This window comes from Ranitomeya variabilis, chromosome 2, assembly GCF_051348905.1.
Source record: "Ranitomeya variabilis isolate aRanVar5 chromosome 2, aRanVar5.hap1, whole genome shotgun sequence".
In the NCBI taxonomy this organism is placed as follows: Eukaryota; Metazoa; Chordata; class Amphibia; order Anura; family Dendrobatidae; genus Ranitomeya; species Ranitomeya variabilis.
The window spans coordinates 471,177,826-471,193,283 of NC_135233.1; the positions used below are offsets into that span (position 1 = coordinate 471,177,826).

Sequence of the window (15,458 nt, forward strand, 5' to 3'; positions counted from 1 at the left end):
GAGGAACTTGCTTTTTCCCCCTGTAGCATCGGAAATAAGTTGGTCCAATTTTTCTCCAAATAGGCGACCGCCCTGAAAGGGGAGAGAAATTAGAGACTTTTTTGAGGAGGAATCCGCCCGCCACTCTCTAAGCCAGATAGCTCTCCTGATGTTGACGGCGTTTGAAGCCGCTGTTGCCGCACAGTCTGCTGCGTCTAAGGATGCGTACATCACGTAATCTGCTGCCATAGCAATTTGTTTGGCGAGGTCCGCCGCTTCAGCCGGAAGAGCGTGGTCCTGAATGGAATGTGCCAGAGTATCTGCCCAGGAAACCATAGCTTTGGCGACCCAGGCCGCAGCGAAGGAAGGGGATAGGGGGGAACCTGAGGCTTCATACACTGACCGCGCCAGGGAATCCAACTGGCGCTCTGTGGGACTCTTAATTGATGCCCCGTCAGGTACTGATAAAAGCGTTTTGGTAGCCAAACGCGACACCGGAGGATCCACCAGCGGTGGCTCCGTCCAATCCTTAACCAGCTCTGGGGAAAAGGGATATTAAGACTCCAGAGCCTTTTTGCCCGTAAAGCGTTTATCCGGTCGCTCCCTATGCCTCTTAACTATCTCTAGAAAATCCGGATGGGAGGCGAAGACCTTATGGGATCGCTTGTTTCTAGTGAAGGAAACTGCGTGATCTGGAGTTGAATTAAGGTCATCATTAACCTTTAGCGCATGATTGACAGCCTCAATGAGGGAGTCAACGGTTGAACGGAACTCCAGAGAATCGGGGTCCATGGACGCCTCAGACTCATACTCAGAGTCGTGATCGCTTCTAGCCCCTGGAGAGGGTGAGCGAGAAGTGGAGCTAATGGAGGCTGAATGGCGCGGCGAATGATCGGGAGAGGTAGTGCGGATCCGTTTTGTGGATGTCCGAATCTCCTGTGGGTGAGAGCGGCCCTTGCTGGCCGACTATTCCCCTGTAATAGAGGGGTCTCTTAACCCAGGTAAACGAACGCCCCGCTCCCCAGAGGGGTCATGAAGGGATTCAATCGCCTTAGCTAGCGAGGCCACGGATTGTGACAGGGACGTGGCCCACTCAGGGGGGCTAGGAGCACTGGGGTCGGTAGCGGCGGAGGGCTCCTGGGCACATTGGGCATCACAGGATGGGCAGAACGGGGAGCTCTGAGGCCTGGGAAGAGGAGCCTGGCAGGTGGTACAAGCAGAGAAAAAGGTGGTATGAACCTTAGTGACCTTTTTGCCCCTTGACTGGGACATGTTGTACCCCAATGTGATGCACAGAGCTGCTATGAAGAAGCTGAAGGAAGCAGAGGGGTAGCGCTGCAGGGAAGCAGCTAAAGCTGTCTCCTTACCCGGTCCTGTGCCCCGCAGTCGAGTGGAGAAGGAAGATCCTCCGTGGGAGAAAAGACCGGCCGGCGCTGCGTGCTGCAGGGGGAAGATGGCTGCCGAGACCTTGAGGTGTAGTCTCGCAGGGAGCGAGAAGCGCCAGAAGCGTGGGCGGGGCCATAGAAGTGATGCGTAGAGTGGGCGGAGCCTACCGGAGTGCGGCCTAGCAAGGGGCCGAAGCCGGGGACTAAATTTCTGGCCTTGGCCGGCGCGCACTCGCGGACCGCGGGGAAAGGAATCGCGACGCTCCGAAAAGGATGCTGCCGCTAAGGAGCCCCCAGGAAAGGTGACCCCCATAGAAAAAAACATCCCCTAAGGCCATAACCCAGTGGCAGGGACGCACGCCATCTGCACTTACTCCATAAAGGTGCCAGGGCTACATAGGACGGTGCAGGGTTGGGGGAGCCTCTATCCACCATCCCCATGAAAAGGGGGGTGGAGAGGAACCGTCCACCTCCTTCCATCATCCGCTCTTTTTCAGTGGTGATGCAGTGGGGGCTGCACGGACGCCACAGTGGTATAGTGCCTCTGAACAGCCGAGGGTGAAACCTGGTGGGCAGGGCAGATGTCCGGCAATAAAAGGCCTGGCTGCAGAAGAGGATACTGGAGGTAAAACACCAGTGCTCGTCTGTTACTCGGGGGGAGATCGGTGCCCGTGAAAGGGTCCCGTCGCCCAAAAAGGTCAGCTCAGGCAGTGGCATCCCACGTCGCAGGAGAGGACACATAGAGGTGAAACTCCCGTGCTCGCCTGTTGTTGGTTCGGGGGAGATCGGAACATGAAAGAATCCGTCGCTCCCTTCGTCCGGGATAGAAAGGTTTAAATCCAGTGTGCCTCCTACGGACACAAAGCTTGAACTGGGTCTCTGGAAGCCAGCATCAGGGTGTATACTGCAGGGGAGGAGCTAACTTTTTTTGTCTCAACTTAGTGTCAGCCTCCTAGTGACAGCAGCATAACACCCATGGTCCTGTGTCCCCCAATGTGGCGAAGGAGAAAATAATGTGTGTAATTCAAAATCTAAACATTTCTGATCATAATTAAGCAGGATTTTAAGTTAAAGGTGTATTCCCATCTCAAAAATCCAATCCCAATATGTAGCAGGTGCAATGATAATAATATTAACAAATACCTCCAATTAGAAATGTAGTATAGTTCTCCTGATAACGTATGTTGCTTACTCCATATCCAGGTCATTGCAGTAGCATACCCATCAAGATGATTGTGTATACCTCACCATACATAAAGAATAATACGCGCTTTACTTTTTTAATTCTCTGTGGATAGTGTCCATCACATGGGGGAGAACGCACAGATTAAAGAGGTTTTGGCTACACGGTGACATGCGCCCCACTGAAACACGGCATCAGATAATTATTATGGTGTCACATTGCGACCTGTAATCTATCATAACTGCAACACCGAGTCATAAATTTTTCTGTTGGACTTACTGTCGCTGATCATAAGTTGCATGCGATTTGTTTGCAACTTGACGTTTGTATATTTTTACAATAAAATTGCAGCTCTAAAATAGTTGGACAAAAGTTGCAGACGAGTTGCACAAATGTTTCCGGTCGTGCAACTTGTGTGAGCATGGCTATCATAGGACACATGTCGCCGGGTAACCCTAGCCTTATGTTCCATACCCCCCACGTTAATAACTTTCCCAACACAAAACCTCAGCCCTAACAAGTACGATCAATTCACATCCACAGATTGGGTATCTGACTGTCCAGTTTCACCTTCTTACACTCCAGAAATTAACCATTTTCTTCACCCCCCCCCCCTTCTCTTTTAATGATTCACTAACATGAAACAATGGTTTACTGCACAACAGTGACACTTAGTGGACAAATTATGGTACGGCACTTGCTCGGTGAACTATTACTCAAAATTTGGAGTTTACCGCTTGTTTCCAATGCTACTGCTCACTTCTGCAGACTATCAGTGGTGGCCGGTCTCCTAGTCAAGGAGCACAGTGCTTACAAAAGTTATTTGCTATAGAGATTGTAAGCATTTCTCTAAAGATAGATGGACTGATCGATCCAGCCAGGTTCAGTGCCCTGCGCTCCTTAGACTTTCCCTCTGCGTGCAGGATCAGCCACACAGCTCAGGTGAGCGGAGCAGCCATACTGATGGTTGAACAGTCAGTAAATCTTGAGTGCAACCTCCCCAACATGAAAAACAGAAAGCCAGGAGACAGCGGAGTGATGAGCTCATGTAAATGGCAGATACAACATCCCCTTTAACGTACATGGTAGTCTTAGGCGACTGAAGCTAAAAGGAGCCTCTTCTCCAAAGGCTCCATCTGGACTCAATCTATCAAGCCAAACAAGGCAGGGAGAGGTCGGACAAAGCGGACGAGCAGACGCCTTAATGTGCCTGACTGGATATTTAAGTTATGTTTGCTCTGAGCCAGCCCGAATTACATGTTGCCCGTTTTTTGAGCAGCATTACACAGCTGACAGGGTCACTTTCAGAATCAAAACCTTTAATTCTGGACAGCAGGACTTTAATTAAAGTGAACGTGTCATGTTGAACATTCAGTCCGCTCTGAGAACAGTATGGTCTAGAGAAAAAAAAACCTAAGCAGAACAATATATAGTTTTTTCAAATCCCAGTTGTTTTTTTTGTTTGTTTTTTTTTTTAAACACATACGAGTCCAGTGGGCGGTCTTACTCAGTGATTGAAAGCCATCTCTGCATGCAGAGTCCTACAGGGAAGACTGTCAATCACTCAACAGGACCGCCCACTGGACTCCTATGTTTGTAAACACCCAGGGTTTCAATGAATAAGATGCAACTTTTACAGAAACTTTTATACAGAAATGTATATCAATCCGATCTGCTCTTCCTGTCACCTGTCTTTCTGTCTGCACGTCAAATACCATTTTCAACCTGACAGGTTCCCTTTTTAAAAAGGATCTATCACCTTTTGGGAAACACTATAAAGTAAAACAAACCAAGAATATAAACCTCTCAGAGATAAATAGTGAGGACAATTAAGACATTTCCTCAATGATTTAGTGCTAAAACCTCTGGCATTTATAAGAAGGAGATAGAAGTCGTCTCAGGATCATGGCATGACTCTCTGCTGTCTCACTATTCGACAGCTGTGAGAGTTCCTGCTTGTCAGCTAGGGTATACAAGTGTGTAGATGGAAACTGCGACGACTGCATCATGTAAAACCAGGAGATTCACCACTACATGCTGCATATTGTGGAGAAGAAGAAAGAGGAGGGTAAAAGCAGAAAGAGGAGGATAAAAGCAGAAAGAGGAGGATAGAAGCAGAAAGAGAAGGATAGAAGCAGAAAGAGGAGGATAGAAGCAGAAAGAGGATAGAAGCAGAAAAAGGAGGATAGAAGCAGAAAGAGGTAGATAGAAGCAGAAAGAGGTGGATAGAAGCAGAAAGAGGATAGAAGCAGAAAGAGGAGGATAGAAGCAGAAAGAGGAGGATAGAAGCAGAAAAAGGAGGATAGAAGCAGAAAAAGGAGGATAGAAGCAGAAAGAGGAGGATAGAGGCAGAAAGAGGAGGATAGAGGCAGAAAGAGGAGGATAGAAGCAGAAAAAGCAGGATAGAAGCAGAAAAAGCAGGATAGAAGCAGAAAGAGGAGGATAGAGGCAGAAAGAGGAGGATAGAAGCAGAAAGAGGAGAGAAGCAGAAAAAGCAGGATAGAAGCAGAAAGAGCAGGATAGAAGCAGAAAAAGGAGGATAGAAGCAGAAAGAGGAGGATAGAAGCAGAAAAAGGAGATTTTTGTGTACTCACCGTAAAATCTCTCTTAGCCTCTAATTGGGGGACACAGGACCATGGGTGTTATGCTGCTGTCCACTAGGAGGCGACACTATGCATAATCTGAAAAAGATTAACTGTGGCTCCTCCTCTGCAGTATACACCCCTGGACGGCATCAGCCTTCTCCAGTTTTGTGCAAAAGCAGGAGGAACATAAGATGAATAACATAATTATGCCTGTAAGAAGGCAACTACTGTATGTACGAGCTCAAGAAAACAATATGAGAACTCAACAGTTACAACGGCCCGGAAAGGACAACAGGGTGGGAGCTATGTCCCCCAATTAGAGGCTAGGAGAAAGATTTTACGGTGAGTACACAAAAATCTCCTTTACTCTGTCGCCTCATTGGGGGACACAGGACCATGGGACGTCCTAAAGCAGTCCCTGGGTGGGAAGCAATGGACGAATATTGTGCAGACTGGCCCCTATACTTAGGGCACCGCCGCCTGCAGAACACATCTACCCAGGCTCGCGTCCGCTGAGGACTGGGTATGAACCCTGTAGTGTTAAGTAAACGTGTGTAGGCTAGTCCAAGTGGCCGCCTTACACACTTGTTGTGCCGAAGCCTGGTGCCGAATGGCCCAGGAGGCCCCTACCGCCCTTGAAGAGTGTGCCATAATACCGGCTGGAAGAGGAGAATTCTTAAGGCGGTAGGCCTCTTGTATGGTGGATTTGATCCACCTGGCAAGGGTAGCTTTGGAAGCTGACAGACCCTTGTGGCCGCCTTCCGGAAGGAGGAAAAGAGAATCAGACCTCCGGAAGGACGCAGTCCTAGACACGTATATACGCAATGCCCTGACGAGGTCAAGCGTATTCAGAGCCTTCTCCACTCTATGAACCGGGACCGGACAAAGGGATGGTAGTGAAATTTCCTCATTGAGGTGGAAGTTGGGCACAACCTTCGGAAGGAAGGATGGGACCGTACGAAGAACTACCTTGTCCTGGTGAAAAGCCATGAAGGGCCGTCTGCAGGAGAGTGCTGTTAGTTCAGACACCCTGCGGAACGAGGTGATTGCCACCAGGAAAACCACCTTCTGGGAGAGGAGGCGGAGTGGGACCTCCTTAAGGGGTTCGAAGGGTGGTTCCTGCAATGCTGTCAGGACCAGGTTGAGGTTCCACGTTTCTAGTGGTCGTCTGTAGGGGGGAACCAATCGGGAAACCCCCTGAAGAAAAGTCCTTACTTGCGGCTTGGTAGCAATGCGCCTTTGAAAAAGCACTGAGAGGGCTGACACCTGGCTCTTAAGCGAGCCTAATGACAGCCTGGCCTCCAGACCCGATTGGAGAAAACCAAGTACTTTGGGTAGGGAATAAGGAAGTGGGGTCTGGCCACGAGATTCGCACCAGGTAAAGAAAGCTTTCCAGGTATGGTCATAGATCTTGGCAGAGGCTGGCTTCCGTGCCCTGATCATGGTCCTAATGACGTCCGTCGAGAGCCCTGCCTGGGTTAGAACCCAAGTTTCAAGGGCCATGCCGTCAAATTGAGAGCCCCTGAATTCTGGTGGTAGAACGGGCCTTGTGATAGAAGATCGTGGCGGCCGGGGAGACGCCAGGGGCGTCTGCTATAAGGCTACGTTCACATTTGCGTCTTTGGGCGCAGCGTCGTCGACGGATACCGACGCATGCGTCATGCGCCCCTATCTTTAACATGGGGGGCGCATGGACATGCGCCGGTATGCGTTGTCATGCGTTGTATGACGCATGTGGTTTTTTTGGGCACCCGACAGGGCGCGGACGACGCTACAGGTTGCAGTTTTGATGCGTCGCATTTCCGAAGAAAAACTAATGCAACGCACCTGCATCGTAAATGCGCCAAAAAAACACATTAGTGTCTATGAAAAACGCATAGGGCGCAGTTGCCTTCGTTGAGCCGCGTTTTAAGACGCATGCGCCTTTTGACTAAATGTATTTTTTGGGGGGCGTTTTGGATCTTCAATTGTATAGGACAACGCATGCGTCAAAAAACGCTGCGTTGTGTATGCGTTTGACATGCGTTGTGTCGCCGACGCTGCGCCCAACAACGCAAATGTGAACGTAGCCTAAGTTGTACGATGTCGGCGTACCATGTACGTCTGGGCCAGTCCGGTGCAATTAGTATAGTTGGAACTCCCTCTTGTTTGATCTTCCTCACCACTCTGGATATCAGGGGGAGAAGTGGAAAAATGTACAGAAGCTGGAACTGGGTCCAGTCCTGAACCAGAGCGTCTGCTCCGAGCGACCGCGGATCGTGTGTTCTGGCCATGAAGTTGGAGACCTTGGCATTGAAGTGGGATGCCATTAGGTCCATTTCGGGATGGAGAGACCACTCTACAGAGTCTATTTCTTGTCGGCTGAGGAAGTCTGCTTCCCAGTTGTCCACACCTGGAATGTGGACTGCCGAGAGAACCGACCCTGTGTCCTCCGCCCAGTGGAGGATATGTGACACTTCTCGCATCGCCTGGGTACTGCGGGTCCCCCCTTGGTGATTCACATATGCCACAGCCGTGGCATTGTCCGACTGTATTCTGATGTGAGAGGCTGCCAGTAAGTGATGAAAGGCCCTCAATGCCAGGAGGATGGCACGAATTTCCAGGATGTTGATGGGCATGGTCGCTTCCACTGGGGACCACTTGCCCTGTGGTGTAGATGCACTGCACCCCAATCCGTCAGGCTCGCATCGGTGGTCAGAACTTTCCAATGACCTGTGAGAAAGGATTTCCCCTTTGCTAGCGAGGTTGGCTTGAGCCACCAATGCAGGGACCTCTTGGTTGACGACATTAGCCGGAACTCCCTGTAGAGAGAGAAAGGGTTCTTGTCCCAGGACTTGAGGATGGCTAGTTGGAGAGGCCTGAGACAAAACTGGGCAAATGGGACGGCTTCTATTGCTGCCCCCATCCTGCCGAGGACTCTCATGGCAAACCGGAGAGATCGAGGGGGTTTGCGGAGGAGGGTGCGAATTCCTAGACGGAGAGCCAGTGCCTTGTCCTTGGGAAGGAGCACTAGACCCCTGGAGGTGTTGCATAGCATTCCCAGGAAGGTCAGAGACTGATTCGGGGTTGGTGATGACTTTTGTAGGTTGACTAACCAACCCATGCGACTCAGTGTCGATTGTGACGCTGAGCTCGCAGTCCTTGAAGGTGGGAGCCTTGATGAGTAGATCGTCCAAGTATGGAACGACTACTCTGCCTCTGGAGTGCAGGACGTCCATGGTGGCAGCCATGACTTTGGTAAACACTCTGGGAGCCGTGGCGAGTCCAAACGGGAGAGCCACGAACTGGTAGTGGTCCTGGTCGATTGCGAACCTGAGAAATCTCTGATGGGCAGGTGCAATAGGTATATGCAGGTATGCGTCTTGTATGTCTATGGAGGCGAGATATTCTCCCTTCTCCATGGACGCAATGATGGACCGAAGGGACTCCATGCGAAAGTGATGGACCCGTACGTATTTGTTGAGTTGTTTTAGAGCAAGTATGGGCCGCACGCTGCCTCCTTTCTTGGGAACTACGAATAGATTGGAGTAGAAGCCTCGAAAGCGCTCGTCCATGGGGACCGGTACTATGACTCCTGCTTGGCTGGTGGTTTTGGGGGGACAGAGAGGAAGAATTAGTCCGGAGGGTTGGAGGTGAACTCTATCTTGTATCCGGAAGACACTAGTTCCCTGACCCACCTGTCTTCTGTAATAGGCAGCCAGACTTGATGAAAGAGCAAAAGTCGGCCGCCTACGGGTGTGGTGTCTTCCGGGGTCCGTGAGTCATGATGAGGAGAAAGTCTGAGATTTTCCTCCTCTAGGTTTAGACTGGGCTGCTTTTGACTGCCAGGTCTTGTCCGACCTTTGCGTTGATCGTGAGTGGGCCCTGCGTGGGAAACGGTTACGATTTTGTGCTGAACGCGAGACGGACCAGCCCGAAGAATTCCGAAAGGATCGGAATCGAGTTTGGTTACGCTTCTTGTAAGTGTGTTTAGGTTACAGTTGGGGAAGAGAGGTACTCTTACCCCTGGTGGCGTTGGATATCATTGTGTCCAACTGTTCACCGAAAAGACGCCCACTGAGGTAGGGGAGGTGCGTGAGGGACTTCTTTGAGGCTGCGTCGGCGTTCCATTCCCGCAGCCAGAGGATAGGCCGAATTGTGATGGCGTTTGATGCTATCCCCGCTACACCCCTTGCTGAATCCAGAGCAGCATGAAGCATGTAATCTGCTACGACTGCTATTTGAACCGCTTGGTCCGACAGCTCAGGAGCGGATGCTTGGAGAGCTTGTAAATTTTTGGCCCAGGCCAGAATGGCCTTGGCAGCCCAAACTGAAGCGAACGCGGGAGCCAGGGATGCCCAAACTGAAGCGAACGCGGGAGCCAGGGATGCCCCTGCGGCCTCGAAAATTGAACGAGTCATGCGTTCTACCTGCCGGTCTGCTGCGTCCCTGAGGGTTGAGCTATCTGGCAGTGAAAGGAGGGTCTGTGTTGCTAGTCTAGAGACTGGGGGGTCCACTTCGGGTGGGTCTGTCCACTCCTTGGTATCCTTCTGCGGGAAGGGGTACCTCGCCTCCAGATATTTGCCATTAGCGAATTTTTTCTCAGGCTGTGAGAACTGCTTTTTAAGGATCGCCTTAAACTCTGGGTGGTTAGAGAAAACCTTAGGCGGCTTCAGAGGTCCTTCAAAGGAAATCTTGTGTTCTGGGGCCTCTGATGGCGGATCAGAAATGTCCAGCACCCGATGGATGGAAGAGATTAAGTCCTCAACTAGCGTAGTATTGCTGGGGGGGATTGGGATCAGGGACCCCTCCGTTTCCTTGTCTGAGTCGGAGTCACAGATGTCTTCCGAATCCTGTGTATCGCTGAGGCGTCCCCTGCTGGGTGAGCTGGGGAGGAGGCCTTCTCTGGTCGGGGATTGCGGAGACGTGCGTTGTCTGTTCCTGGAAGGGGACGGTCTAGCTGACCTGGAACTACGGTGTCTCTCCCTAGAAGGGGATGACCGAGTGCTATGGGATGATGTAGATGGACTGTGGGTCCGCTTGTGTCCTGACTTAGACGTGGATGTACCAGGGTCGTCCTGTTCCTGAGCCAAGCTCTCCCTTTGCTGGGCAATGGTCATAGCCGAGGCATGACTGCAGAGCCTGAAGCAATGTGGAGGTTAGGTTATCTATATACTGTGTCATAGATTGCGACATCTGAGTGACCCATTCCGGCGTGGCATTAGACACCGAAGCATTGGCAGGGGCCTCTTGGGGCTCTGACAGTAGTCTGAGTGCAGTCCTGGCAGTGTGGGTAGATACTGCCACTGAGGAGAGCGGTCCTGCAGGCTGTGCAGAATGCATAATAGCAGTCCTGCCTGGTTCTCTTGGACCTTGAGCCCGGCATAGTGCACAGAGTGCAGAAGGGCTGCTATGCAGAGGACGTTACAGGGGTAGCTATGCAGAGAGCCCTATAGGAGAGCCTTATAGGGAATATGGATTCACAGCCGAGTAAAACAACCCAGCTGTGATCTTACCCCACCAGTTTGCCCCTAGGTCCAGTGCCGAAAATCCACAGTCCTGTGAACCCCCGGAGACTGGCTGGCCTGGTCCTGGTCCTGCTGACCGGGAGATGCAGTGTTAATCCTTGCTGCAGTAGAAATGGCCGCCGAGGAGAAGAGGCAGGGGGAGAAGGGGGCGGAGAACTGAGAAAAAAGGCGGCAAAGCTGCGTAAAAACGCGCCCTTTCTGTCTCGATCCGCCCCCTCTATGACACTGTAGAGTGTCATATTTGTCATCCGGGGGCGGGCTGGGGGTGGAGAGGAGGCGGTGGCTTCAGCTAGGCCGAAGCTGGGGCCTAAATTAGATGCCTGATGCCCAGAAGGGCTCCAGGCCGGCGCGAAAGTCCGGGAGGGGGGTCGGATCTGAACCGGACTACCCCGGATTTAAAGGCAGGATAGCGGTGGGGCTGTAAGCGGAAGGGGGGCCCGGTGAGGCAGTATAGAGCTGGTGCTGCCGCAGAGACAGGGGCGCAGGGAGCCCTGTGTCTCTATTGTGCCATGCCTGCCTGCACTCCCCCCAGCCCCAACATGAGCCCGCAGCTGGGCTGGGGTCCCTGGATGCAGGCGCAGTGTGCTGGCCCATTGCTGGGAGCTGTAGAATGCTGCCTGTACAGGCTCTACCTGAGGCGCCTCAACCTAATACCCCCAGAGGGGGATTAGGGAGGGTGCTGATGTCACCTTCAGGGGCCTTTATCCTCGCCTCGACCTCAACCCAGAAACCAAAAGGAATTGGGGAAGGAGGGGGGCCTCGACTTCGAACCAGCACCCGAGGGACTGGGGAAGGAGCAACATGGGGAATAGCCATCTCTACTTCAACCGGGCACCCCCGTAAGGCTACTTTCACACTTGCACTGCACGTCGCTATGCGTCGTTTTGTAGAAAAAACGCATCCTGCAAAAGTGCTTGCAGGATGCGTTTTTTCTCCATAGACTTGCATTAGCGACGCAGTGCCACACGTCACAACCGTCAGGCGACGGTTGCGTCGGTCTGTCGCCACCAAAAAACGTTGCATGTAACGGTTTTTGGTGCATCGAGACAGTCTTTTCCGACCGCGCATGCGCGGCCGGAACTCCGCCCCGCCTCCTCGCACATCAGAATGGGGCAGCGGATGCGTTGAAAAACAGCATCCGCTGCCCCCGTTGTGCGGCGCTTTCAATGCTTGCGTCGGTACGTCGCAACGACGCAATTCGTCGTGCGTCATACGACGCTAGTGTGAAAGTAGCCTAATAGGGGGCCGAGGAAGGAGCCATGCCGGGAGTCTCGCAGGAGACCCACTTTTCTTCATCTGTAATCCATCAGGAAAAAAAAAGAAAACGGAGTAAAAGAAAAAATCTTTGGTGTGCCTCCTATGCGACACTAAGCAAAAACTGGAGAAGGCTGATGCTGTCCAGGGGTGTATACTGCAGAGGAGGAGCCACAGTTAATCTTTTCCAGATTATGCATAGTGTCGCCTCCTAGTGGACAGCAGCATAACACCCATGGTCCTGTGTCCCCCAATGAGGCGACAGAGTAAAGCAGGATAGAAGCAGAAAAAGCAGGATAGAAGCAGAAAAAGCAGGATAGAAGCAGAAAAAGGAGGATATAAGCAGAAAGAGGAGGATAAAAGCAGAAAGAGGAGGATAAAAGCAGAAAGAGGATAGAAGCAGAAAAAGGAGGATAGAAGCAGAAAAAGGAGGATAGAAGCAGAAAGAGGAGGATAGAAGCAGAAAGAGGATAGACGCAGAAAGAGGAGGATAGAAGCAGAAAGAGGAGGATAGAAGCAGAAAAAGGATCATAGAAGCAGAAAGAGGAGTATAGAAGCAGAAAAAGCAGGATAGAAGCAGAAAGATAGAAGCAGAAAAAGGAGGATAGAAGCAGAAAGAGGAGGATAGAAGCAGAAAAAGGAGGATAGAAGCAGAAAAAGGAGGATAGAAGCAGAAAAAGGAGGATAGAAGCAGAAAAAGGAGGATATAAGCAGAAAGGGGAGGATAGAAGCAGAAAGGGGAGGATAGAAGCAGAAAGGGGAGGATAGAAGCAGAAAGGGGAGGATAGAAGCAGAAAGGGGAGGATAGAAGCAGAAAGAGGAGGATAGAAGCAGAAAGAGGAGGATAGCTGCAGTGGTATAGGTAAAGCCTACAGCCTTCTTTATGTGGTTTGGCTGCTGCTGTCCCAATACAGTATGTAGAAAGAGACTCCGTTAAACCTTTACAAGCGGCTGTGTCCTCCTTTCTGCAGATTAACCATTTGGTAACAAATACTCATTTCTCACTGCAAAATGCAAATAAATTTATATTATTTATACAAAATGATTTTCTGGATTTTATTTTTGATATTCTCTCTCTCAATGTTAAAAATAACCTACCCTTAAAATTATAGACTGTTCAGGTTTTTGTCAGTGGGCAAACTTACAAAATCAGCAAGGGATCAAATAATTATTTCCTTCACTGAAAGTTCTCCTCCTGCAGATTAACACTTTAGAAACCGCTAGATGGTCTAAAGAACACACAAGGGCATCTTATTACATATCTGATGTCTAATAAGAGAACAGTACATGTACAGTCATAGATATATTCTGGATAGGAGGCTCAGAGGTCACAGCTGCTGGTAAATACCATAATGCATATGAACAACAACAATGATGCTAAAAACAGCGCAGCTCTCACCTTGTATCTTGTGGAGGTTTTGCAATGGAGGGATAGTGGCAGTAAATGGTGAGTTCCCATACCGTCTAGGGCTGCTGAGCATTAACTGAATGATATAAACCAATATAATTAAATACCCATTGTAAATGAATATCCCAATTATCCCCATGAAAATCAAAATCACTTTCAGCTATTTAATGTGTACAAAATATATCATGATAAATGCACACAATAAATAACTAAATAGAAAGTTTTTTTTACTGACTACCCCTGACTCAATGGACATTGTTCATTTGCGATCTAGTCAAGGCAACTACTTCTGGGTAAATATAGACTAAATTTTATTTTTTCTCAAAAATATGGCAAGAGATGAAGTAAATGCTCCGTGTCTACATTTAGCACCACCTAATCTTGATCATAATACAGTCTAAGAATTATTATGATTGAACAGGTTCCACAACTTTTTGATCAATTAGACTAATTAATGTTCAAAAAGTTGTCTAACCTGTTACATTTTTTGTAAACAGTGGACGTGTATTAAAATCAATAAGATCAGGCTTGCTCAGTTCTTCTAACCCCTGTGGACCAAGCGCAGGACGCTCTTGTGATGTGCACTGGGACCAGAAGAGACAATTTCTCAATCTTCTTTAAGGTGGCTGAAGCGGCACTCTTCACCACAGACATATCTGATGATGCGCCATTCTAGTCACCTGACTGGACTGCTACAACCAATCACAGGTGGTCAAGCGACCGGAGAATGGGATGTTATTACTCCCAGTCATGACGCAGACCACTGGAGTGGCTTGTACAGGAAGCATGGGGGCTAGTGCACGAGTACATCTGATTTTATCGTTATTAGTACATTCAAGCCATATACACATTTCATGTTTATTTTACAAGTAACGCTATGTGGCCAATAAGTCTTTTTGTTGTTGAGTTTTTGGAGTAGAAACTTTAATTTTTGAGGAGTATTCGGAAAGTTTTTAGGCTACGTTCACATTTGCATTGTTGTGTGTTGCGTCGGCGGCGCATCGGCAACGCAACGCACAACGCATGCAAAACGCATGCAAAACGCATTGTTTTGTGACGCATGCGTCCTTTTTTTGCTTGATTTTGGACGCACAAAAAATGCAACTTGCTGCGTCCTCTGCGCCCTGACGCGTGCGCCGCAGTGACACATGCGTCACAAAACGCAAGTGCAACGCATGTCCATGCGCCCCCATGTTAAATATAGGGGCGCATGATGCATGCGTCGCCGCAGCGGCGCCTGACGTTGCGTCGCACAACGCTAATGTGAACGTAGCCTTACTTTGTTTCAGCTCTAAAAACACATTAAAAACAAATAAAAACTGAGTGTGCACATAAAGCTATGTGTACACAAAGTCACTTTTGGAGCAGAAACTCAAAGTTTTGAGGCGCTTTGGAGGAAAGTTTAAGAGTTTCCGCTCAGTTTATGCTCCAAAAACTCTGTGTGCACATAGCCTAAAACAACCCCATGTATTATGTAGGATACTTTGAACACCATTCTACTAGTTGTGCAACCTAATCTTTTTTTTAAAAAAAATGCATGTTAATTGGACTTTTTTCTTTTTTTAAATTTGCTCTTTTTTTGCCAAATAAATTAGAAAATGTTAATTTCTGGCATAATGAAGAAACATTGGATGAATAGACTTGTCTATATTGTCTTTTTTTATTAAAACAGAAAAAATATTTGTAGCTTTTTCTAATTTGGTTATGAGACAAGGATCGACGATATGAAACCTGCCAGCAACCACCTATGAAAAGGGGACTTATAATGTGCTAGGCCATGTTCACACTTTCAGTATTTGGTCAGTAATTTACATCAGTATTTGTAAGCCAAAACCAGGAATGGAACAATCCAAGGAAACATATAACAGAAACCCATCACCACTTCGGTATTTATCACCCACTCCTGGTTTTGGCTTACAAATACTAATGGAAGATACCCACCAAATACTGAACGTGGCCCTACAATGCTTACCATTCGCCGCACTGAAAGCGCAGCTCCTGGATAAAAATTAACTTTGTTCTTCCTGGCTTTCAGTGATTGAGATGTGTCCAGAGTGGATTTATAATCACACCCGACACTTTAAATTAGCAGCAAACACAGATGCCCGGCAAATCGAGCTGTCAAAGTGCTGGGGCATGAATACCACCACTGCTGAA

The 15,458-nt window shown here is 49.2% G+C and overlaps 1 protein-coding gene across 1 annotated transcript in view; it reads right to left on the reverse strand.

The window, feature by feature from the left end:
• ATG2A (autophagy related 2A) overlaps positions 1 to 15,458 on the reverse strand; it is a 153,141-nt gene that overhangs the window by 109,477 nt on the left and 28,206 nt on the right. Inside the window, exon 10 of the mRNA XM_077287720.1 lies at positions 13,293 to 13,377. Within this exon, the coding sequence (XP_077143835.1) occupies positions 13,293 to 13,377 (85 nt within the window). The remainder of the gene's footprint in view (positions 1 to 13,292; positions 13,378 to 15,458) is intronic.